The 27057-nt window shown below is 36.8% G+C and overlaps 1 protein-coding gene across 1 annotated transcript; it reads left to right on the top strand.

Annotated features, from left to right (window-relative positions):
• The first annotated feature begins 1862 nt into the window (after nucleotides 1–1862).
• On the top strand, nucleotides 1863–24094 carry GPR137B (G protein-coupled receptor 137B). The gene is made up of 7 exons (XM_058165986.1): nucleotides 1863–3073; nucleotides 9701–9750; nucleotides 10564–10786; nucleotides 14271–14424; nucleotides 15415–15539; nucleotides 21106–21230; nucleotides 21935–24094. The coding sequence occupies exons 1-7, from the start codon at nucleotides 2543–2545 to the stop codon at nucleotides 22044–22046; spliced, it is 1320 nt and encodes a 439-aa protein (XP_058021969.1). The 5' UTR covers nucleotides 1863–2542; the 3' UTR covers nucleotides 22047–24094.
• Nucleotides 24095–27057: the final 2963 nt, after the last annotated feature.

Raw genomic sequence — 27057 nt, 5'->3', positions numbered from 1 at the left:
TATAGAACATGGATGTCAAACTCATGGTATCACGTTGCCTTCACATGATGTTTGGCGATGTTTTTTCCCTTCACAGAGCTGGGGCAGGCGTGACCTGCTTGTGACGCATCCGGTTCACAAGCTGCCAGTTTGACACCCCTGTTATAGAACCTCATCCCGCTGCATGAAGTGAGACTGTTTCCATCCCTACTGATTTTTTGAAGTCCTTCAAAATCTGGTTATGCCATCAGGCCTGGAGAAACCATGGGCCAGTAGGGTATTGAGGTAGCTTCATTACTGTTGACATCTGCTGTTCTCCCTTAGCCTTTAACCATGATTTTTAAAATTTTATGGAAAATAATTGTTTTTTAAAAATATATATTACTGTTTTATAGTTTTATTGTATACTCATTAGATGGGTGGCCATATGACTCAATAAAAAAAAAACAGTGAGAATTTCCTTATTTGTCTAAGCACTGTAAACTGTAGGCACGCTTCATTGGTTTGCTGTTTTTGTTATTCTGACTCATATTTATTGGGGGCATTTTGTTGCTTTATATACAATAGAAAAGCTTTGTTTGTTTTTATGCCCCTTGTAACATACCTAGTATTCTGCAATAAGTGAGATTAAAAGTAATTTGAAATCCAACAGACAAACAAATCCCCCCCCCGATTTTCTGACAATTGCATTCCCACCCCTACCTTATCTTTTATCTATTCAGAAACTAAGTGAGGAGGACAATTTGAAACTTACTTTCTGCCACTGCCACTAAAATTTCTCCCATTGGTTCTTAATCTTTTTTAAAAAAATAATAGTTACTTTTCCTTTCTTGTTTCTTGTTTATAAGAAAATATATTTATAAAAACTAGATTCCTTTGGGAGATCTCCAATACTGAAGCAAAATTCTATCACTAAAGGTAGATAATATAAAAGGAGGAGTTGCTAATCTATTTAAAGTTAATACATTAACCTTTATCTCTGATAACCTGGCTCTAGTTTTAGGTATTTCTTTCCATTCTTTGTTTGGAAAAATTTCTGATATACGATTGTTTTGTTATCTTTAAAACAGTATCCCTCCTACTGTAGCACTTCTCCACCCAAGGCATGAAATTGAAGGGGGTGTAATTTCATCCTCAGTTTGATGGGGTTACAGGACAAGCACTTTTGTTCTCAGAAGGTTCTCCAGGACTGATCTGAAATACAGACTTTTACTCTATATTTCTACCTGACTCCGCTGTCTCTTTCCAAAATCCCCAAAGCTTTAACCAAAAACTATCTACTGTTGATCTCCACCCCATTCCTAAGAGGTATGTAAGGGGCGTGCATAAGAGCACAAGCGTGCCTACCATTCCTGTCCTAATGTTGCCTTTGGTTGTATCCAATTCGTATGGTTATTTCATGCTTATACTTATATATATTGTTGTGTCTGACAAATAAATAAATAAATAAATAAATAAATAAATAAAATTTCTCCCATATCCAGTTGGCAAATACAACATAATCTCCAGGTTTGTCATAACAGGACTGAAACCCCTACACTGATGTCTCTGGCAGTTCTGACAAAGAACAGATTCCTCCTTAAGGATCTGATTCAGCTTAATACAGGATATTGAAGATAGAAAATTGTTTTGCCTCCCAGGCTTTTCCAACCAACATCCAACACCCAATCTGTTCAAGACAAATTCATTAACACAATTAGTGAAGACAAATTGACAGGAACCGCAAATTTAGCAACTAAAAATACATCAGAGTCAAGGATTGGCAGACTGAGAATAGGTGCAACTATTTATTTTATGTATTTATTTGTCAATCATATATAAGATAACTGGTAAAAGTATAAGCATAATTTGGATATATGAAAAGAGTAAGTAAAAAAGGAATATTAGGACAGGGATGGTAGGCACGCAGGTGCACTTATGCAGGCCCTTTACAGACCTCTTAGGATATTATTTATTGATTGATTTGTCAATCATATATAAGATAACAGGTAAAAATATAAACATAATTTGGATACATGAAAAGAGTAAGTAAAAAAGGAATATTAGGACAAGGGCGGTAGGCACACGGGTGCACTTATGCACGCCCAACATAGTATTTTTACTTGAAACACGTTCTTTTCTTCAACAAATTGGTGCTCCCAAGCACAGTAACGGGGATTTTGTGAAGTTATTCGATCGAGGCTCTGCGTTTCCTCGGGTGGAAATTCAACACGACCAAGACGAGTCGTCCATTTCCCCCTTCAGAACAGTTAGCATTCCCAGGAGACAGAGAGAGAGAGAGAGCGCAATTGAGGAGGAGGAAGATGCGTAAGAAGATCGCCAAATTAAAAGACGGTCCGGCATCTTGGACTGCATTGGGTATGTGCTGAAAGCTCTCGCTCAGCAGGCCCCTCACTGAAGAACAAAGCTGAAAATCGGGGAGCGGCCAAAGACGGAGAGTGGGGAGGCGGGGGACACCCTTCCCTGTCCGAGAGCCAGCGAAGGGGGCGTCCCAAACAGCGGCTCTCGCTCCCGGCCAACTGCTGACGGAGGACGCGCCAATGAATCCCTCTGTCCCGAGATCATGTGCTTCCAGCCGCCAGTGCGCTGCCAAAGAGGAAGTGCGGGTTGTTTTCGTTCGCTCGGTTCCTCTCCTGACGAAGATGAAAGGCGGCGGCGGCAGCAACAGGAGCCACCGTCGGCGAAGTTAAAGCCCGAGCTCTGCCAGCCCGAATCCCGGGCGCCGATGGAGGCCCTGGAATGGGACGCGCTGAGGAACGGCAGCCTCCTGCCGACTCTGAGCCCGGCTGTGCCCCCGTACGTGAAGCTGGGTCTCACCGTTGCCTACACCGTCTTTTATTCGCTCCTCTTCCTGTTCATTTACATCCAGCTCTGGCTGGTCCTGCACTACCGGCACAAGAGGTTCAGCTATCAGACTGTCTTTTTATTTCTGTGCCTGCTCTGGGCTTCCCTTCGGACGGTGCTTTTCTCCTTTTATTTCAAGGACTTTGTCGCCGCCAATTCTCTCAGCCCCTTCGCCTTTTGGCTCCTCTATTGCTTCCCGGTGTGCCTCCAGTTTTTCACCCTGACGCTTATGAACCTTTACTTCACCCAGGTAAGGGAGGGACGGACGGCCGTTCCCGCGCTCGGGTGGACGGACTGGTGCGGTGCTACGGCAAAAAGATCGCACGGCCCCGATGCTGTGCGAAAATCTTACTTTAGACAATGTCAGGCGGGTTCCTATGTTAGTTAGAACCCACGTTTATCGAAGCTACGGGGTGGGGGAGTACCGGCCCGTAAAAGTGGAGGGAGGAGGGAGGAGCCCTAATTTGTAGACAGAGACAGTAGCAACAACAAAAAAACTTCTTACTCAGCCAATTGGACAGACCAGCTGATTTTACAAGGTTTCACAATACAGCATAATACAATAGGCAATCTGGATCTCAGTTGCTCCTAAGAGGTGGGAGAGGAAAAATAGGATAAATCCAAGATTTCTGGCCATTTACTTTGAAGCAAGATTTCCATCAAGCTTTGTTTTATCCACTTGGAAATAACACTTTCCTCCTCCTCCTCACCAAAAATGACATAGTTCACAAATGGGGCATTACCTTTAATTTTATTTTCTTGTTAAGCGAGCAGTGATGATTTTACATGCAAAACAAATCTTTTCTTGAACACTAGCCTGGGTGCAAAAAATTTAAATGGGATCAGGGAGATAGGAAATCTCAAACTATTTTTAAGGATCCTTCAGTTAACAACATGCTCAGAGTGGCAGCAACCCTATATTGCAGTGGTGTGTGAATAATTGAAAGACTTTCTGAAAGAAATGCATATTATACACTTTTAATGTTTGAAATACATCAAATAAATGATAAGGAATATCGATGAATTTAATCTTTAGTAATAAGTACGCTTTGCTGAGATTTTTTTTATAGAAACAAGAAAGGTAAAAGCATTACTGAAATTTTAAAGAAGTTAAGCAGAACATTATTTTAAAATAGGAAGTAGGGAGGGGTCTCATTGACCTCAGTGTTGTTTTTTCAGCTAAATAGTAGGTTGACTGAAGTTTAGCTTCAGTGCTTCATATTATAATGATTTATAACTTTTATTGTGATTGTGAACTTGGACCAGAATCACTCATTAAAAGTGCCTTAATATTCACAGATATACCAGTCTTTCATTAAATGCAAATGAGATAAAGTTTTATTACTACTGTGTTGAAAACAAGGACTTGCAAAAGTATTATACAGAAACCAATTAAGTTTTGCCATATTTTAATTCTTAAAGGCGAAATTGAAAGAATATAGTCAGGTTCACACATCGCATTAACAAATAATTGGGCTACTGTTTACTGAATAAGTAACAATAATTAGGTAAAATAATGCCAAAATCTATAGTACTAAGTCAAACTGCTGTTCTTGCATGTTTATTTCACTGTAAATAATTCCCACTGAATATAATGGGAATTGATTCCGAGAAGCACATTTAAAATTGTGATTCAAGGTAAACATGTTTAAATTTGCATTCCACTTACTATAGTCAAGAGATTCAGATAAACATCAGGTGACAAGTTTGGCTTGTAAGTCTGCCTGTTTGCCACAGAGTACCCCTTTAAGTATTTACACCTACATTGTCACATCAGACATGCATGGGCAAGTGTAAAAGGGAGGTGAGGAACACACTCTCAGTCCAGAGGCAACCTTTATCCAAATAAAAAGACAGGTTGTGCCTCAGTGTGCCTTAAATCTAGCCTGCTTGGTGTGAACAAGTTACTAAATGTTAATAAAACTTAGGAAATACTTGCAAAACTGCCCTCTATACACACTGTTCGTTAATACAACAGAAGAAATACTTTAGAAGAGTTACTGAAATTATGCCAAGAAAGATGAATAATTAACAAATAGTTAATTGGCAGAAAAAGAGGCCGAGTCTTTCTTTCAATCTGTTAGGATGGATTTTTCCAATGTGGTGCTCCTGATGTGTTGGATTTCAAATCCCATAATTCTTATAAAGTTTAAAATAGAATATTAGTCATTCTTGATTGACTCCCGTGACTTGATGGACACACCTAGGTACGGTACTTTTCTTGGCAATGATTTTGGAAATGGTTTGCCATCTCATTCTTTCACAGCACTTTTCAACTTCCCATTCTAGCCTACAGTTTCTGGGCTGCCCTGATTAGTCTTCCCTTCCAGTACTAGCTAGGGCTGGCCCCCATGTCCAGACAAGGTTGGTGAAGTGCTACAACCTATTGAGACAATGGTAATGGAAGTGTGGTATGGAAGGAAGGAAGAAATGAAGAAAGACTTTAATATGTTCTTGCCTTTCAACTCTTTCTTGCAATCTCTGCCTCTATGACTGTTTATCTTAGTTGGGTTTATTTTTAGATTTTGAGCCATGATGGGCAAAGCGTAGGAGGAAGAAGTTGTAGGAAAAAAGAAGTGGAAGACTGAATTGTATCCTTTTTTGAATCTTACTCTTTTCTCATAATAACAGATTAACAGAATAATAGAAGGAAGGGGCCTTGGAGGTTTTCTAGTCCTAGCTCAAGCAGGAGATTCTATACCATTTCAGGCAAACAGACCAAACTGACTGACTGACAAAGTGGACAATATATTGAAAAATCCTGTGTGTATTACATATAATGTAGATCTACTCAGAAGCATTGTATTTTAAATAAATTCAATAAAGTCCCTCTCCAACAAAATACTGAGGAAGCATAAACCTGTTTTCAAAACACAGGCTCAGTTCACTTCTGTATTCATACCCATATCCATTCTACTTTAGAACTAGAATTTAGTTTACATGTTTTTCACCTTTATCAGGATTTCTGTTGTCCAATCTATTGCACATTTTGTGGCAGGTATTGTACTGTCTCTGTTCTTTTATCCTTTTTTGTCTTTTGTATACAGTCTAATAGAAAGTGAAGGGTGAGAACACTTTCTCTGTCATCTATGCAAATCATATGATTGCATTTTGATGCTTGGCAAACAACTCACTTGCATGGCTGTTTGCAGTGTCCTTTGGTCATGTGACAAGAATTTGTGATATTTTTGCTGGTTTCTGGTGTTTACTTTCAGTTTCTGGGCAAACCCCCCCACCCATTGGGAAAAATGGATTTGTTTAAACAGCACTGCATTCACTTAATGACCACTGAAAAAAATGTTGAAAAATCACATCCGGCCACATGATGCCTTGACTTATGACTGCAATAACTTATGACCATAATTCAATTAGTTCAATTACCCTCCTAAGTCAAGGACTATCTGTCCTTGGATATGAGATCAACAGGGAATATCAGGGCTGTAAACTAGGCTGAGAAATTGAAAAAACATCCTGGAAAAAAGCAATGGCAACTCACTTCTGGATTATTGCCAGGAAAACTGCATGAATGTGTCCATCAATCAAGATTAATCTGAGAATGTTTTGACCTTTAAATGAATGCTGTTTTATCAAAGCCCTCTGTTCCGTATATATTTGTACGTGAATGTTATTCTGTATTTTTATCCTTTTCTTTAAATCATCCAGATAAAACTGTTCAGTTAAGTCTGATTTGAAGCAGCCAAAAATAATAATAATTGGTTGTGTTATACATCAGGTCTTGCTTGACTACAGCATGTAGAAATTGGATCATAATGTACAGGTAGTCCTCAATTTACAACAGCTTGTTTAGTGACTGTTCAAAGATACACTAGCAGTGAAAAAAGTTATAAACTTATGACCATTGTGGTATCACCACGGTCATGTGATCAAAATTCAGATGCTTGTAGTGTCCTGGGGTCATGTGATCCCCTTTTGCAACCTTCTAACAAGCAAAATCAGTGGGGAAGCCAGATTCACTTAAGAACCGTATTACTAACTTAAACTACAGTGATTCACTTAACAACTGTGGAAAGAAAAGTTGTAAAATAGGGCAAAGCTCACTTAACTACTGCCTCACTTAAGAACAGAAATGTTGGGCTCAATTGTGGTTGTAAGTCAAGGACTGCCTGTATAGAAGTGCCTTCCATGGCATTATCCCTAGTTGTACTGGACTACAACTCTCATCATATCGCTTTTGAAGATTTTCAAAAGATTGAAGATTTTGAAGATTTTCCTGTGCAAAGTTGGGAGATACTAATTATAGTTGAATCTCCATTTTTAGATTAGTAAAAACAAATGGAGATTTAGAGGATAATAAAAAATATTGGACAGTATGATTACTGAATTGGAACAGATGATACATTAGGAAAAGATTAGGAGGCAATGGAACAGAATATATTTAGAGAAAGATGCAGAATATGCTAGTCTCTTTTAAAGGATCTTTCACTTGAAAGAAATGTTTTTTCCATGATTGTGAAGGATGTTTATCAAATACAATAATATTATTTATGGCTCAGCCTTCCTACCATTGCTAGGCTCTATCCCTGGACAAAGAATCATAGACATAGCTAAATCAAAATCTGCATGACTATACATCCCATCTCAAACTGACTTTTCCTATGACTCAATCTTAGGCTAAATTGATACTGAAGAAATCTCCTGGAAAACCAGATCATCCATAGGATTGATAGGTTAGCACTCATCCATACCTAGAAATGCCTCTGCTTGGTGAATATTTCTTCAGTTTTCAAGTGGTTTTGAGGAGAGATGAGTTGTTAACACATCCACAAGGTTGAAGTTTTTGGTAAATTAAGCTAGCTAGGATGTCTTAGGTTTGTGAGATACTTGTATGATGGTGGTATTTAAAGGAAAAGGAATTGCTGTTTCTTCCGCATATGGCAAGGAATAATACTACTCCATTATGAAACTTGTGCGTTGTGAATGAAGGAAGAGAAGTTATTTGAAGGGTTACCAATGTTTTACTACTTATAGTATTGTAACTGTAGTGCCAATTATGTCATTTCAGTTTGCTTTCTTCACATCTTAGCAATATTGGCTCCCAACATGTGGAGTGAGAGGGTGGAGATTTCTGTTGCTGCAAAGCTTGTAGCAGGGCAGGGATGAGTTTTTTCCTTCTTATTCTCAGCCACCCATCAACAGAAGTGAAGACAATCATGGCTTATTTTCAAATTATTTCTGAAAATGTTGCCAGGATAGAAGTGTTCAACAATCAATTATGCAAGATAGCTATGGAAACTATAATTTCCCCAAAGAACCATCCTAAAAACAGCTGGGGAAGGGAAGGGGATATTCAGGAAAATAGTATAATGGAGATGAGTTGAGAAGAGCACATATGCAACAAAAGCGGATCAGAACACTCCAAGCCAAGCCAACTTATATATCAGTCTGAATGTTCTTATTAAGCATGATTAATAATTATAGTAACAGATTGTCTGTTTGCTTCTGAAATACGTGACAGATCTAAGTAGTCTCAAGATATGTAGACTTCAATTCCAAAACTTCCTCAATCATTGATGAGATTTCTAGTAGCTGAAAGCTACAAATCTGAAGTGAGACCAGTTTGAGGAAGCTTGTGCTACAAAGATACATGGGAGGGAAACTGTAATTTCTGAGAATAAATTGAACATGGGAAATAAATATATAAATGTGATTAAATAAATAAATAAATAGATAAATAAATAAAATTACATCATTACTTTACTTCTTGTAGTGCCAAAGTTGCATATGTGGTCTGCTATGTCTTGCTCCTACTTTTGCTATGTTATATAATACAACTCTGAAAAAAGATTATGATGCCTTCGAGGGTTTTTTTTAAGGAAAGATGAAATATTTCCTTTCGTTTAAAAAGAACTGAGCAAGAGAGTACCCATTTGCCTGTGACTAACAGAATCTCCTCTAATTAAAAAAATAAAGATCTAAAAGCAAAAAACTAAAGATAGGGAAGTCCCAGGCAGTAGTCAGGGAGGGTCAATGACAATCATGAAAGCAAGCATTGGTGCTTTTCTGACCTGCATGAGCCTCATTTGCCCAATTGATCATTTCTCTGATCTTAGTGTGGGACAGCACTTGGTCTGAGAGTTTATCAAGCAATCCCAGGGCGGTGGGCTAGACTGGAAAGTTGAAAAGCACTCCAGAGGAAGATAAGTGGCAAAAATACCAAGAAATTAAATGGGTGAATCAAAGCAATTCTTACAACTTGAACTCAATCTGAGACAGTGTTTCCTATTTTAATCTTGGAGCATAAGCAATCAGATCACCACAGAACTAATAGATAGGTTAGAACAGGAGTCCCAACCCCCAGGCCACAGTCCACTACTGGGCCGTGAGGTATTGAAAAGTGGGCCGCCCAAAGTGGCGGGTGAGCGCTCGCACATGTGCATTCCCTCTTGCGCAAACAGTTGGCGAGCGTGTGCACCCGTGTGCTTGCTCATCACTTGCCCAGAACCATCCCCTCTCCCCCCTCCCCTGCACTGGTCCACAAAGCCGGAAAGGTTGGGGAACTCTGAGGTAGAACACAAGCACTACTACAGAATTGTTTCCTTTCAAAAGAACCTGCCCTTGAATGGATGATCATAGTTATTCTTTTTTCTTCTGTACAAAGCTACTTTAGCTTCTGCTGAATTTTTTTGTCTAGGATAAGATACATATTTCCTGTAAATACACTGATGAGTAAAATTTTGCTGCCACATAGAAAATTGTCTATTTGCAAGTTTGAAAGCAAGAGTGCAGGAGCTGTGCAGTGGTTTTGCTACGTATGTGGCCAAGTCATCCATCTGAAATATAATGAACTCATAGTACAAGAGAGTGCCAGCTCGACTATGCATTGCATGTTTAATAACACAGTCTCATTTTCTTACAGGTGATTTTCAAAGCTAAATCTAAATACTCACCAGAATTACTTAAATACAGGTAAAAACGTATTTCCACCATGAATGAAGGAAAAAAAAAAAGCAGTTACATACTATTGGGATATGTTTTATTTTATTTCTAGGAATACATGCCCATGTATTTCTGAGAAATAATAATTACTTTTATTAATTTATTTAGAGAATTTACAAAGCTGCCCATTTACTGTATATGCATAACCCTGGGTAGCTAACAACAGTTACCCTAAAATACATAATAAGACCTCAAAACACAAATACAAACCAAATTAAAAATAGGCAAAATACAATAGCTGAGCACCATAAGAAACTTACACTTATATTGGATTCATTACCATCCTAGTCAACTACCTGCAGGGGAGTCAAGTATTCAGAGCCTTCAGGAAGATTAAGAGAATTTGGGCCTTCCAGATCTGGGGGTGGGGTGGAGAGGTTGTTCCATGATAGGCACCATGACTAAGAAAGCTTAATTACTTTTAATTACAATTATATTTAATTTGTAATAATTTTCTGAGAAAATTTAGTTAAGATTCAGCTGTAGTGACTTGGTTTGTGCAAGCTATAATGATTAGTCACTTTAGAAATGACAAGATACAGTCCAATGTATTCCTGAAAATTCAGTGATGGAAAATTTGGATTACAGAATCAAGGTTCTAAAATTATTTTATAATAGAGGGCATATTATGCATCTCTGGGGAAAATTGAGCAACACAAAGCAGCCTGGAATCCCAACACACCTGGAAGATACCAATTTGGGGAAGACTAATTTAGTATTGTACTAATATTTGCTAAAAATAATAATTGCAAAATTAATACTATTTTCCCTCTCCTTGCCTAGGTTACCCCTCTACTTGGTGTCTTTCGTGGTCAGTCTACTTTTCCTGCTGGTGAATTTAACATGTGCTGTGCTTGTGAAATTAGAAAATTCAGAAAGGAGGATAATTGTATTGGTCAGGGTTGCTATAAATGACACTCTGTTTGTACTCTGTGCCATCTCACTCTCCGTTTGTCTCTACAAGATTTCCAAAATGACCTTAGCAAATATTTACTTGGAATCCAAGGTAAAGTACATCTTAGTTTTTTTGTGTTTTGTATGTGTTTTTGTTTAATATGGGGAAATCATTCCAATGCAGATAAGTGAATGGTATCTTGTTCAAGAATAGAAGGATTTTTCTTCAGTGTCTAATCAAGATTAGTGGGGGTGAATCCAATCGATAGTTTATTTTATTTCTTTATAAAGTTATAAAATTTATGTTTGTAATCAGTTTAAAGCAGTGGTGGGTTGCTCCCGGTTCGGACCGGTTCTATAGAACCAGTAGTAAAACTGGCGGGAGGCTCCACCCACTGACCCGAACATCATCAAAAGTGATCTGCGCGTGCGCGGGCACGATGCGAACCGGTAGTAAAGGTAAGTAGAACCCACCCCTGGTTTAAAGGCAGTAGCAAACCACCTCTGCAAACATTGTAAAAAAAACACAAAAAACCCTGCAAGAACTTGTCTATGTATTTGCCAGGGGTCCCGACTAACTTAATGACACACACATGCACATATCAATCTGAAATCAATCAATTACAGGTTTTACCTAATCAGCTAAAATCACTGCAGCTGTTAAGCTAGTAACATGGTTGTAAAGTGAATCTGGCTTTGCTTGTCAGGTCACAAAAAGTGATCACATGACCTTGGGACACAGTAATGGTCTTACGTATGTATGAACCAATTGTCAAGGATTTGAATTTTGACCACATGATCATTGAAATGCTGCAAAGGTCCTAACTGTGAAAAATGGTCATAAGTCACTTTATCAGTGCCATTGTAACTGAGCAGTTACTAAATGAACTGTTGTAAGTCGAGGACTACCAATATTGAAAAAAATTATCTGAAAGAGCAGCTGTTTTCCTATGGATACTTTCTTGAGAATATGTTCTGCTTAGATTGTTCTGAAACAACATATAAACAGTAGTCAGGAAACATATTCTTTGAATTATAAAATTCCCTTTGTCCAATATTGACAAACTGCATTTTTCATACCAATTTGTATATTTGCTTTTTAAAAAACACCAATTTGTCTAAAATAATAAATCAATGCAATGTAATCAAAGCTGCCAAAATAAAAAGAACCATACTAAATCATTCAAAAGATCTAGCTCAGAAGTCAGCAATCTTTTAAAGTTGGTGGCATTATCATTTGATTTTTCATTACATTAAGAAAGCAAAAAAAAATTCATGTTAAAAACGTTTTAAACATTCCAAGTGCCCCATATCTAGAATGCAGAGAGTTTTTATGAGATGTGCATATGTCTCAACTTTTCAGCAATTTTGTCAGTGGGCAGCGTATACTGGTATTTCAAATGCCATGATCTGGCATTTACAACATTCTCTATCCCAGTGGTCCTCAACCTTTATAGTGCTGCGACCCTTTAATACAATTCCCCACGATGTGGCGACCCCTTTAATACAATTCCCCATGACGTGGCGACCCCAACCATAAAATTATTTTCGTTTTGAATTTATCACGCCTGAAGCCGTATTGGCTAGCGATCTGAACTGCTTGCGATTGCCTTGAGGATGGAGGCATTAAAGCGGAGACTCCTCCCCTATTAAGTTTATCGCGCCTGAAGCCAGATTAGGCTAGTGATTGGGAGTGTTTGCAGCTGGCTTGAGAGGGAGACATCAGAGCAAAGATTTCTCTCTTTTTTAATTCATCGCGCTTGAAGACGAATTCGGCTAGCGATTTGAAGAGCCTGCAGCTGGCTTGTGGAGTCAACCATTGGAGCGCGATTCTTCGACTTGCAAGTATACTTCTGTTGTGTCTTGCCCGCTCTCACAGCAGCCGGGGCCTTCTTATCTGCTCCCGAACACGGAGGAATATATGCCTCCCGTTCCCAGTCCTGGCTCCATGCCCAGACAAGCTGAAGAGGAGGGGACACCTCCCGGTCCCAGCCCTGGCTCCATGCCCAAGCAGGCTGCAGAGGAGGGAGCACCCCCCAGCCCCAGCCCTGGCTCCATGCCCAGGCAAACGGAGCAGCTAGACCCCTCCCCCTCCTCCACAGCATGTGAGCCTGAGGAAGGTTTATTTCCAACAGCTGCTGATTGGAGTGACCCTCGCATCAGAAGACTGGATAGGCGGAGGCAACAGAAGGAAGGGAGGGGCAGGCCTTAATGAGTGCTGAGTCATGGAGCCACACCCCATGGCCTATATAAAGGATCTGCTTTCTGGCAGTCTCTGAGTCAGGCAAAGTCGAACTTACCTTGCTGAAGTCACTTTCTGGTCTCCTGCCTGCTCTGAGGACTTTGCTAGGACTTTGGGCAGAGCTGCAGAGGCAAGCCTGATTCGGATTTCCCTGACCCGGCCATCAGCGGAGGAGTGGGACACGACAACTTCCCATATTTCCGATGGTCTTAGGCGACCCCTGGCAAATCGTCATTCGACCCCCAATGGGGTCGCGACCCACAGGTTGAGAACCGCTGCTCTATCCAATCAGATGACTGGAGGATCACAGTCTAAGACCCGGAACAATAATGAACTTCCATCTGTTACTTCTTAGCAGCTGTAACCAAAGACTGTATTATCTTTCTCATTTCCATCACTGAAGATTTAATGAAGGAATAAGTGGACAAAAGAGGCTTTAGAACCGATTAAGCAGACTGCTTATATTCTTACTTGGAATGAAGTCAGGCTCTTTCTCTTTTAATACTGAGAGTGCTATTGTTTATTCCTTGAGATTTTATTCTTTCCAAATGGTTCTATAAAGATAGAGAAAAAAGTGTCTTTTTTTCAAATAAATTGGTTCCTTCTATTTTAGAGGGTTTTTGTTGTTTTTCTCTCCAGGGATGATATAGGAGCTAATTGTCTTTGATTAAGGAAATTTCTCTTTAATTAAATTGTCTTCGTATCCTTCATATTGTAGTATTCTGTTATTAGAAATGCTCTAATTTATGCCCTATTGGTAGGTCTACCATGACTGCAACTGTTTTATGAAGACGATTTTGCAACTGTTATGATTATCTTGGTGGACAGTGTAGTGATTTGTAAAAAAATAATCCTTCTTTCATGTGTTGTATTTTATAAATTACATTTTAAAAAGATGCTGAACATTTTCCAGGTGTCCAACACATACTGTATGCATAATAACTTGTATAATTCCTGACCAGCAGGTTAATATCAGTATATCTATCCTCCTGCTTTAGAAAAAGCAGACTGAACTATTTGCAGATCTTAAACTTTTTTCTGAATTACATTAACTTTTTCCATTATGATGTGATATATTTTTTTCCAGTGTGGAACATTAAATAGACAATCTTTCCTTGTTTTTTTCCTTTTATCCTGCCCCACCAAAAAAACATGGCTTTCTCTTTTCCAAGGAAATATATTGTAAGTTATCAGCAGTTTTTAGATTCCAGCAGAATTACAAAACACAATATTTAGGATGGTCCAAAATGCCTTGAGATTTGACTACAAATTTTCTCTCAAACTAGAACCTTGAACATTTTAGTGATTAGTAGACAAGTGTGTTTTAATATCCGTGTTTTAATATGTTCTCTAGGGATCATCAGTATGCCAGTTAACAACAATAGGAGCAACTGTTATACTATTGTATACCTCAAGAGCCTGTTACAACCTGGTTATTTTATCATTTTCTCAAAATAAGGCAATGAACTCTTTTGATTATGATTGGTACAATGTATCTGATCAGGCAAGTACTGTGTAGCAATTTTTTCTGACAATTCAATGTTTGTTTAGATACTGATACTTTATGGTGTAAAAGTAAGCATCCTTCCTCCCTACTACCACTTCACTGCAATTACCAGCTCAAAATCTTTTAACTATATATGTCAAGAAAATAAATACAAGACTACTTGGCATCATTTTCATAAAAATAAGAATGAAATCTTCAGTGGAGGATTAACGGAAATATTTATATGTGACTGAATAATCATAGTCTGGCGTATGTTAAAACCAGGGAAGCCATAAGTCACTTTGTCCATTGCAAAAAAAAAAAAAAATTACTTTGAGAAAATCATAATGGGCAGAACTAAATGTTAGGCTTATTGTAATTTTAATGGGGTATTTTATGCCAGCAATACTTTAGCCAAGGAGATTTTTAAATTTCATTCAGTTTGACTTTGTGATGAAAATTTTACAATATATCAGATAAGACAATGGGAACATTTCCTATTCTGGATTAACAGTTTAGAAGAAAGGGGATTGTGTAACAGGAAGAGTTAATCCTGTTATCTATTTTAAAACGTATTTAAATGTGACATGCTTTCAAATGATTCACATGTAGATTACCTATGTGTTAGTCAATCTGACTGATTCTGGATTAAATCAATGTATCCATGATTGATTCAGGCTACAGTTCAACACTTTGAAGCTGTTTTCAGTATGTATCCTTCTGCTTGGGTACATATCTCTAATACAGATTGTAGTATTGATACAATTTAGTTAAGTATCCACTAATTGAAATGTTCTGACAGGAAGAATGTGCTCAACAATAAGTATTAATAGTTCAGTTAGATGCATATTAATTTATTTAGGTGAGAAAATTTGGAAAATATCTAGATTTGGAAGCTGCAGAAATCTTATAAAATTGCTTGTCAGATAAGGTTTCATCTTGCTATCTGTTTACAAACACTTAATATTTGACTATGTTAAACCTTTTTTGCCTTTAATTTTGCAACAGGCAGATCTGAAATGCCAGTTGGGTGATGCTGGCTATATAGTATTTGGAATAATCTTGTTTGTGTGGGAACTTCTCCCCACTTCCTTGGTGGTGTTTTTCTTCCGTGTTCGAAATCCTACAAAAGACCTAGTAAGTTATACCTATGTCTTAATATTTACTTGTTTTAAAGGAAATGACTTTTCTAAGAATAAATTAGCTGTTGCAAAACTTAAGTCAGCATTTTTTCATTTGCTTTTAAAATATCAGTAGTCATAACACCTTAGTAACTATTCAGTTATCTGAGAGTCAATAAACTCTCAAATGTTTATTTATTGCATCACTGACACCCTGTGAAATGTATTTCCTACCTGCCATTGTTTCTATCAAATTCAAGCTAGAAGCCTGTTCTTTCATACAATTGCCTAGGGAAGCTTACATGCTCTTTTCAGAGAAAAATGACCCAAAATGGGAATTGAATAAATATTCATTTTCTTTTTTGTTACCATTTGCCATCTTCAATAAGCAGCTGATATACTATTTCTTCTCTTATTATGAACATATCTGAACAAGCTTATGTTGGGTGTGTGTGTTAGTATTTATCTCTAACATCAGTTTTAACTTTTCCAATGCCAACTTTAAAATCTAGGCAACACATATTACATCTTTCTTGGTGATTTGTCTCTGATTGTACTTTGTATATGTGTGTGTGTGTAATTTTCAAACTTTCACTCAGCTTTTGGTTAAAACAATTTTTTTCTCTTTTTCTAATTGCAAGTAGTCCTCCACTTAAGACAATTCAACCCAAAATTACTTTTCTAAATGAGACAGTTGTTAAGTGACTTTTACCCTATTTTATGACCTTTCCTGCCACAGTTGTTAAGTGAATCACTGCAGTTATTAAGTTAGTAAGATGGTTAAGTGAATCTGGCTTCTCCATTGACTTTGCTTGTCAGATCACAAAAGATCACATGACCTCAGGACATTGCAATCGTCATATGCCAAGCATCTGAATTTTGATCACGTGACTATGAGGATGCTGCAATGGTCATAAATCACTTTTTTCAATGCCGTTGTAACTTTGAACAGTCACTAAATGAACTGTTATAAGTCAAGAATTATCTGTATTGGTATTTTAGTTCTTGTTAAACTTGCTCCATTTACAATAAGACTTTAATATTAAATAATTAATTTAAGAGCAAAACCTTTTAAGATAGTGTGATGCAAGTCACTGATTTTTTTAAAATGTTATATTCAACTTTATATAAAATTGTAATGCAGATATCCTAAATTGTAATTAATATTGATTGAATACCTTCTTTTCTTCTCTATTTTCAATATTGTTATCTAAAGAATAGAATGTCAATAATATTTAAGTATATTATATTGAAATAATACAATATATCAAGATTTATTGTAACAAGGGGAAAAAAGAAGTTGGAGCCACTCATAGCAGCAACTTTTGTTCCTGTATGATGAATTTTGGCATTACATTCCTAATCTGTGCTTTTGGAAGATTTGGGGATTTGACTAGAAGTCTTCCAAGACCCCTTCCAACCCTTTGATTCTATGACTCTAAAATAATACATTTTAAAAGGCATCCTACCCATCTAGTGCCCATTACCCATGGTTCTTTGTCATAGCTAATCACAAAAAATTACAATTCTCTTTATCCATTTGCAGGTATCAATTCCATTTGTTCTGCTCTGAAGTACTCCTATCTTTCATATATTGTTCATCATGGTCTCCCACTGTAAGAGCATTCTTGATGGTCTTAAAGTGCTTCTTAAATTCTATCAGTACAGAACATCTTGCTTCTGGTTCATCAGTGTTTTCTACAGAGTAAGGTCCCCTTCACTCCTTTGCTTTTGGCATATCACCCCCCACCCCCCACTCCATGTCATTTCTTGCTTTACTGCCTCTTTTGCTTGATCCAAGAAAAGTTTGATCTTTTCTGAGTTGCAATACAGCCACTCACTGCTCTAATCTGGTACTACTTTTTTTCTTAGCACTGTAGTGAAGTTGCATTTGTTGCATATGCATGCTTTATTTTCTGCCAAGGATACAAATATATTGGAAGCATTGCTGGTAAACTGTGGAATAACCTCTGTCCATTTTCAGCTTCAGTTAGAAGGACTGTAAAAAATTTTTGCAGCCAAGATGCTTTTATACTCCTCAGGGTGCCGGTCAGTCAAACAATGTCGACTGGCGGCCCCCAGGGGGAGGGCCTTTTCTGTGGAGGTTCCAGCCCTATGGAATGAGTTGCCTCCGGAGCTGCGTCAACTCCCCGACCTCCGGTCTTTTAAACGCGAGCTCAAGACTTTCCTATTCCACCATGCGGGGCTAGCTTGAGGAAATTTTAAGAGGGGTTTTAGGACTGTTTATTTTAGTGTTAATTTTAAATTTGGCCAGTTTATAATTAATTTTTAATATGTTTTTAAGCTTGTCAATGTACTAGTTGTTTTTTACTTGGCTGTTCACCGCCCTGAGTCCTCTGGGAGAAGGACGGTATAAAAATCTAATTAATTAAATAAATAAATAAATAAATATAGCTCTTCTGTAAAATTCCTATTTTCCATTTGCTCGCTCATTCATATTCATCAGCTTCTGTATTCATTGAATTTATATTCATTAGTTTTCCATTCCATTCATCTGCTTCTGATTACTCAGCAAGAAGCATTACTCAATCATCCACAATTAATAATCAGCGATTCTCAAGGCAAACTCTATATAATTAGCAGCTATACAAAAATGCTTCTTTCACTTCTCATAATTGAGGACGTAGTAATTCATAGCATTTCTCCCTTGTATTTTTCTTCAGTTCAACCCTGCTCCTAATTTTTGTTAATTTTCCTTGATTACTTAGGGAACTTGCTCCCTAGAAACTATCTTATCTTATATTATTTGTACAGTCTCTGTTGCATATTGTTTGTACCATTGGTCAGAAAACAAACATTAGGGATGTACATATAAATATATGGAGATGTCTCTGCAATCTCAACATACCATGTTTTCGTACTACCACAAAACCAACTGTCAACAGAAAATTCTTCTCCAGTTTTCTTAAATTAGCAATATTACATATTTTGGCACTAAGCCACCAGAAGGTATAATAGTTTAAAAGAATACTTATCTGCATAAACAAAAGTTTATATGAGAAAGGAAAAAATCTTTAAATTAATGGAAGATGTAGGCTAATGTTTGATTTCTATCAATATAACTTTGCGATGGAAACAATTTTCACATAGGTTTTTTTTTTCATTATTCTGTTTTGCTGTCCCCATAATCTGTCAAAGTTTCATCTGCAAATAACATAAACCTCACCATTAGTAACACATTCTAAAGAGAGCTAAATATACATTTAATCAGTTTTATCTAAAAACAAAATAAGATAATCTTAAACTAACCAACATACCAGAATGTCACTGATAAGATACGTTATATATAAATTTGTATATGTGGCAGATAAAGGATTTTATTGATATTATGCATGATCTAATCACTGATGTGGATTTTTATTTATATATTCAGTTTGAAACATCAGAATTCTAACAGCAGGTGATTGATAGATCTAATGACAAATGAAATGAAGAAAAACTAAAATATCTGGATATCCATGAAAAAGAGGAAGTGACTGATTATTTTGAAATTCAATGTAAATCAGACCATTCCTCAAACTGATTGGTAGAAATTTTTATTTGAGAAGTTGAACAGTCAAAGTAATTGAATTACTAAGATAAAAATTGGAAAGGCTCCTTCCAAACATAAAAGATCTTCTACTACAGGAAGGAACCCAGTACATTGATCATTTATATATAAATAATATACGGGACCCCTAAAACATTTTGCTACTTGTAGCTGTATAGAGATAACTTAAAGAATCCTGCTGGATCTTAAAAAGTTCTCTCAGAATAGCAAGAGTTCCTTTTCCTCCTTTTGCCTTGGAAAAAAAATAATCAAACCATAGATTAGTCAGTCTGACGTTGATACTAGGAGAACTCTAGAGCAAATGTTAAGGGGATTATCTGTTACTATCTTAGAACAATGTGATAGTTATCAGAAACAAACACAGATTTGTCAAGAGTTTTGCCAGACCAATCTGATCTTGCTGATCCTCAATATAACTTCTGTAAGATTGTTAACCTATCTTAACATTAGCAAAATATTTGAGAAAGTCCCACATGTCATGATGATTAATAAGGCAGTTTGGTATGGGGTGTATGGCTGACAATAAGTGGCCTGGTGTGAAAATTATATTCAGAGTATACTTAAGGATTTATCATACTGCTGACAGTTATCAAAAGGAATGCCACAAGAACCAGTCCTGGGGTCCTCTAATTCTTTTTTTTTTAATAATCGCTTGTTTGAAGCAGATGGTATGCATATTCAATCTTCTGGAAAACCCATATCTAGAGGGTAGCTAATATACCAGAAGACCAGATTATCATTCAAAATTATTTTGATAGATTATAGGCAGAAAGTAACAGTAAAATATAACAAGGTAAGTAGAAAGATCATCACTTATGAAACAACCATTAGATGTACAGAGTATAAAACACTGCTTGTGAAAAAGATCTTGGAAAAATAATTGATTGCAGAGCAGTTGTATGAGATTCCTACGAAAAAAGGAAAATGTAATTTCAGATTTATACTTATGCATTGACAGAAGTATAACCCCCAAGTCATGGGAATTAATGGTTCTACTCAGTGGTGGGTTGCTATTAGTTCGTCCCGGGTCGGGTAAACCAGTAGCGGTGGCAGGAGGCTCTGCCCACCTGTCCAGATGTTTCTGTGCATGTGCTGAAGCGTCGCGCACGCGTGAGCGAACCACTAGCAATCGAAATTGAAACCTACTACTGGTTCTACTGTATTCTTCTTTGGCAAGACCTGACCTCAAGTTTCTGTATCAAGTCTTAGGCACAATTTTTTAAAAAGATACAGAAAAAATTACAACCAGGTATAGATAAGGCAAACAAGATACACAAATGACTAGAAATGAAGTTCTAGGAAGAGAGGTTGAGGGAGTTGGGAGTTGAAAAAAACTAAATGGTGATATGGTAGTTTTATTTCAATATTTTTTTAAAAATGTCACATTAGAAGGTCAAGGCCTGGCCTGTACTTTCTTATTCCAGAATGCAGGATAAAAGAATGGGTTTAAGTTACAGAAAGGCAGAATTGAACTGAATATTAGGGGATAACCATAAGAGCAACAGTAGAACCAGTAACCCAGAGAGATCATGGACTCCCAACCTATGGATAATTTTTTTTTTTAAATTTACATTTATATCCCGCCCTTCTCCGAAGACTCAGGGCGGCTTACAGTGTATAAGGCAATAGTCTCATTCTATTTGTATATTTACAAAGTCAACTTATTGCCCCCCCAACAATCTGGGTCCTCATTTTACCTACCTTATAAAGGATGGAAGGCTGAGTCAACCTTGGGCCGGGCTTGAACCTGCAGTAATTGCAGGCTGCTGTGTTTTAATAACAGGCTTCTTTACAGCTTGAGCTACCACGGGATTCATGGGAAAACAATAACCATCTGTCAAGGATGCTTCAGTTTGGATTTTTGTACTGACTAGGGGTTGAACTTGATGATCTAAATGTCCCCTTCTAATATATGATTCTAAATATTTACATTTTTTTTAAAGAAACCAAAAAACAAATTTCTACAACAACATATAGCTTCAATTATAAATAACTTTTCTTTTTTCTCCAGACAAATCCAGGAATAGTACCAACCCATGCTTTTAACCCAAGAACTTATTTCTTTGACAATCCTCGCAGATATGACAGTGATGATGATTTGGCATGGAGCATATCACCTCATAGCATATATGGCAGGTAGGAGAAACATATGTGTATAGATCTTACGAAAGAATGGCATAAATTTACAAAGGGCTTTGGGGTCCTAGAAAAATACCAAAAAAAAGTATGCAGGTAGTGTTTTGACTAGAACAACTGGTGAAACGGATAACCACATTCTTTAAAAAATCCCATTACAAGTGGACTAATCAATCACACAAGTAAACAGACTTGTGACACAGACTGATATCTTGTTCACAATAATCATGCATATCCTGCAGTCAATTACCATAGCATATTATATGCAGCACAATATACTTTCCTTAGGTTTATATAACTTTAACCTTGTTTGGGTATGCCACTGAAAAATCTACACTTTCCATCAATAAATCATACAATTTAGAAAAGAAAATGAATTACTTCACCAATGAACCAAAGAACTGAAAAGACAATCAACCTAACATGTATGATGTTGCAAACGTACATCATCAATAAGCAAAATACCTTTGGTACTTATTTGTTCTTTGTTAATCAAAATGCCTTTTGTATAAATAAAAACTGTATATAATTGAAAATTGTTAAAGTGAAATTTTTCCTGGATTAACAGCTATGTATAAAATGTAGGCCAAGCAAATAGGTCTACACAATCAGAATATGAGTAGTAAAATGCATCTGAATAGCTTTATAAAATTGCATAACTTGAAACACTGTTAAACTTAAAGTCCATTGTTTTTATCTTTTAGCTTCTCTCCTGAATCCTATGACTGGGGATATCTAAATAACAGCTTAATGGTTCAAGTGGGATCCTTACAACATGATTTCATATCAGATTCTCAGCAACGAAGCCCAATATAACAACAGACCAATGATACTCCCTCCCCTTTATTCAACTTTAGTAAGAAGGGTTGTTTTGCAAGGACTTACATATTTAAATTATGTACAGAAGAACTGAGTCTGAGTTTATAATGTTAAAAATATTTGAGTTTTAAAGATTTGAGTTGCTGAAAATAATCTGTTTTCTATATTTACAATTTAGAAAAATTGTTAGAAAAACTCTAAATTTTAAAAAAAGTCAAATATTTAAAATGTGAATATGTATAGACTTGATAGTGTTTAAAATTTTAATTTAATTGTACAATATAATGCCCAGTGAAACCTATGTTGATAAGGAGTTTTTGACCTGTATTAACATGCAAATTTAACTATTTAAAATGTATTATTAGTTTTAGTAAATTGGTCATTAAAATAATTTTGTATACATTTACTCATGCATGAGTGAGGGTGACAAACAGATTGGAAGAACTGTTTCGTCCCACTAAGACTGTCTGTGTTTTATTTCGACTTCCTGTCCTCTTTGATTATACCAGGAAGCTACTAACTTTAAAAAACAAAAAGAATTTGCCCTGAGGTACAGTTTACAGTTGTGTTAGCTTCAGCAGTCCATATAATAAATTGGGAGTTTACAGTACTGACTTGTCATGGCCATATCTTCTCTAAAACAGTGTACATAAAATTTCTATTTGCATTTGTACTTTGATTCCGGACTACATTTCTGAATTTTCTTCACTTTGGACATTCATTTGTAAGGAAAAACAATCCAATCTATTCTTTTTCAAAATAGAACTAAGAGTGTACTTCCTACTTTCTCTCCTCCCATAATCAGTTTACAAGCTTGTGATTCATCCAATAAAACACATCTTTGTGCACATGCCATATGTGATGTGTATGCAAATCTAAATATTTTATGAAATATTTGACTTTCAACCATTCACTTAGTGATCATTTAAAGTTTCAGTGGCACTAAAGAAAAGCGATTATGATAGTTTTTCATGCCTTTACGACCATTGCAGCATCCTCATGTGATCAAAATGGTCATGCGATTAAAATTTGGACCCTGGACACCTGACATGTATTTGTGACAGCTGCTGTGTCCCAGAGTCATGTGATCACCTTTTGCAAAAACAGATTTACTTAAGATTAAGATTTACTTAATAAGAGTTTTACTAACTGAACAACTGCAGCGATTCATTTAACAACTGTGGCAAGAAAAGTCATAAAATATGGCAAAACTTACCTGTCTTGCTTAGCAATGGAAATTTTGGGCTCAGCTGTGGTTAAGAGTTGAGGATTTCCCGTATATTATTTATTTTAAAATTCCCAAAGCACTTTACAATAAAGCAGAAATACTTGCCCATGTGTTCAATCTTAGATGACAATTACAATCTTCCAGATCCAAGAAAACCTTTTCCTGGTGGGGTTAAATTGTGACCTCTTTAAGGGCAACCAGGAGCATGCCCTAATGCAAAGAAGCTTTCCCCCAACCTTGAACCCATCAGTTAATCCTTTTAAGCTAATTTAAAGTAGCCATGATGGGAAAGAGGCAAGGCAACAAATGACAGGACAAACCACCACAAGTGTCTGGGTGGCAAACTGCATCTCAAAATGCTCTGCAAATTTCTTGTAACAGGTTGCTGAAAGTTGTAAAAGAATACTTCCCATGGCAAACGACATGAAACCCAAAACAAAATCAAACAAACAAAAAACTGATATATACATCAGAAACAATATGTAGTCCCCATTTGATGACCTGTGCTTTATGACTATTCAAAGTTATGACAAACTTAAAAAAAAATATTTTTATTTTTTTTTTGTTTACATTTATACCCCGCCCTTCTCCGAAGACTCAGGGCGGCTTACAATGTATAGGGCAATAGTCTCATTCTATTTGTATATATTTACAAAGTCAACTTATTGCCCCCCCAACAATCTGGGTCCTCATTTTACCTACCTTATAAAGGATGGAAGGCTGAGTCAACCTTGGGCCGGGCTCGAACCTGCAGTAATTGCAGGCTTTGTGTTCTTAATAACAGGCCTTACCAGGCAGAGCTAAACCGGCCCAATTTGCCACCCATCCCCAAAATTACAATTTCTATATCCCCCTCCCACCCCATAATTGCATTTCAGGCACTTTGTAATAGTTCACATTCACAACTGTGGCCACATGACTGCAATTTGCAACATTTTTTGCTGGTTTCTAGTCCATTGAATATGTTGGATTCACTTAAGAATCACATGGTTGGCTATGTGATTGGCTATGGTGACTTACTTCATGATTGTTGTAAAACAGTTGTAAAATTGAGACTGGTCACATGGTGCCTTTACTGAAGACTACGATGACTTAGAACTGAAATTTCAGAGTCTATTGTGGTTGTAAGTTGAGGACTACCTTTAAAAGAAATTCTCTTTATTGCCCTCAATCACACAGGAAGTATTTTAGTGTATCATGTTGTACATATGACCAGCTTTAAAGAGTTCTTTGCAAACGGTATTCTAACTGGATCTGATAGGCTACATTGTTTAGGTCTCTCCAGAAAACTTGTGGACATCTCATACTCCACAGCATCTAAAGACATTCATAGAGGACTGTGCTGCATCTTGTCATTCCACAACTCTTGTCATTCCACAACTCAACAATGTTACTAATTCTAATTATTGTAAAGTTCCTCAGCCCAAAAGGAATTAGTCAACACAGGATTATCAAGTCTTTGCTGGGCTAGAAAAGTAATCTAGATATTTAATAAACAAATTATACCATATTGTTGATTTTCTTATTATATAAATTTCTCATTTCCTGTCCCAAATAAAATTGTAGTTAAGGTTTGTGTCATAACAACACAATTGTCAAGGAAATCCTTGAGGTATGACAGGCTATTTAACCAATGTTCAAAGTTACAACGCATACCCCAAAAGCTAAATACGAATCCGTTTCAAATTTATAAACTCTGCAGCCGCCCCGCAGTCATTCACCCTTATGACCAACAGCAGAGAGACTGCCACCCATCCACCTATTATCCTCTCATCCTACCTGGCCAGGTCCTCAGAGGCACTGGGCCTGTTTTTCCAACATATTGGGTTACATGCACTCCTCCCCATCCCCACTCCCCCATCTCCATTCGCTTACTTACCTTTTGACAAGCTCAAGAAGTCAGAGTAGAGAAGGCTGCTCCCTTACTGGGTCACATGGCACAATCAAGAAGAAGAAATCCTGCCACTTTTGCTTCCATTGCAATCCTTTCCTCTCCAGCCAGCATAAACCACTACGATTTCTTCTTAACTTCCCCAGCGTAAAAGTAGCATAAAGCTAGGGCCGGCAGCGCTAAGAAGAAATTGCACTGATTTATAGTGGCTGGAGAGGACAGGCTTGCAATGGAAGTAAGCATGGTTTCTTTTCAGTGCCACTAGTTCCAGTTTTACACTAGTCTTTTGCTAAGAAGAAATTGTAGTGATTTATGCTGGCTGGAGAGGAAAGGAGTGCAATGGAAGCACAAGTGATAAGAATTCTTCTTGATTGCGCCACCTGGCCCAGCAGGGGAGCCTTGGTGGTCTTTACATTAGCAGTAATGGGGGCAATCAAGCTTAGAAACTAGCATCTAAAGTTCTTCAGGTTAACTGAAAGCAACTTCTTTTGTCCATTTCTTTCTATTGTTAATTAGAATAATAAGAGTAACAGAAAACAACTCTTTTAACTGTGGCTGAATTCACCCGTGGCTGGAAATTCTTGTTCTTATATTGGGCAGATTCAAGGACTTCTTTCAAATCTGTATACTACTGAACAAAAACTCATGTTGTCTATTACAACTAGCTATTTTTGAAAAACTGCATTATTTCAACAAAAAGAACAGCTGAACAGACAAAGACATAATTAAAGAGATGCTCTGAACTCTCAAATGAGACTCAGAATTCCAGAAGTAATTGTAGCACTTCTTGTGTTTTGGCCACATTTTAGCAATTGAATTCCTTATTCAATATGAAAGTAATTTAATAGTCAATAAGTCTGAAAACTAATGACTACTACTACAACAACAATGTTTTCTACTTATAATTTCACTTCTGTTTTTGGTAGTTCATTTCTGTATTTTTAACCAATTAAATAAATAGCCTTCACAATCTTGGATGTACACAAACTTTCTGAGTAATATATTCGTAGGATCTTCACTTAGAATCAACATCTACCTTAGCACAAGAAACACATTAAGTGAGGTCTGCTGGCTTCCTCCATAAAAATATTAGCATAAATTAGTGAATAAGACAAAGTAATACTTCTAAAATAGATATTACATTAAACTTATATTTAGTGTAAAGAGGGAAAAAATATTTTGCTTACCTTGCCCTTTTTTTAAGGAAGTGATTTAAAAAAAGCTGCAAGGATTCATGTGCATGTGACTTGAGTTTCAGGAAGCATACACCAAGGAAGAACTGAAGCTATAAGAACCTTGCATATGGATTCCATGCTAAATCAGCATTATTTACCATTAAAATGTGGAAATTAAAACACTTTGGAATATCAATTTCCATTAAAAAGACAACATTAAAAATGGCAAAATTACACATCACATGCTTTAAAAATTTGCTCACAAATTCTGAAGCCTATTCAAATCTCCTTCAGCATTTTGAGTAGGGGGGGCATTTATCTACTGCAATGGCAACACACAAGACCATTTTGAATTTTCTCATTATCCTTTGGATTAGTTATTGGGAAAAGGTATGAGAAATGAATGAATTCACAAAAATAATCTCCATTCCATTGGACAATATCATATGTCTGATTCATCACAAATTGGATGCAATAAAGCTAACTGATAAAAAACAGATCTTACAAGTAACAGATCTTGCCAGTAACATTAAATTATAAGGCCCAGAGTAGTTTCCCTAGTTTCAGAATCTGTTACCACAAGACTATTCCTGTCTATCATAAAGACCTGAACTTCATATTTGTTAAGCCCTGAACTGAATGCAATCTTTAGACTATGGCTCATTATCTATTGATTTCAATAAACAATGAAGTCTTAAATTATAAGGACAAAAC

This window comes from Ahaetulla prasina, chromosome 1 (genome assembly GCF_028640845.1).
Source record: "Ahaetulla prasina isolate Xishuangbanna chromosome 1, ASM2864084v1, whole genome shotgun sequence".
In the NCBI taxonomy this organism is placed as follows: Eukaryota; Metazoa; Chordata; class Lepidosauria; order Squamata; family Colubridae; genus Ahaetulla; species Ahaetulla prasina.
The sequence above is the reverse complement of the archived record's forward strand: the minus strand, read 5'-3'. Positions and strand labels throughout refer to the sequence as shown.

What these genes read in the sequence shown, in the direction of transcription:
- GPR137B (XM_058165986.1), top strand. Translation starts at nt 2,543, where the DNA reads ATGTGCTTCCAGCCGCCAGTGCGCTGCCAAAGAGGAAGTGCGGGTTGT. An exon ending in GAAATCCTACAAAAGACCTA is followed by an intron (nt 15,540 to 21,105) that starts GTAAGTTATACC and finishes TTTTTTCTCCAG; the next exon opens with ACAAATCCAGGAATAGTACC. An exon ending in CCTCATAGCATATATGGCAG is followed by an intron (nt 21,231 to 21,934) that starts GTAGGAGAAACA and finishes TTTATCTTTTAG; the next exon opens with CTTCTCTCCTGAATCCTATG.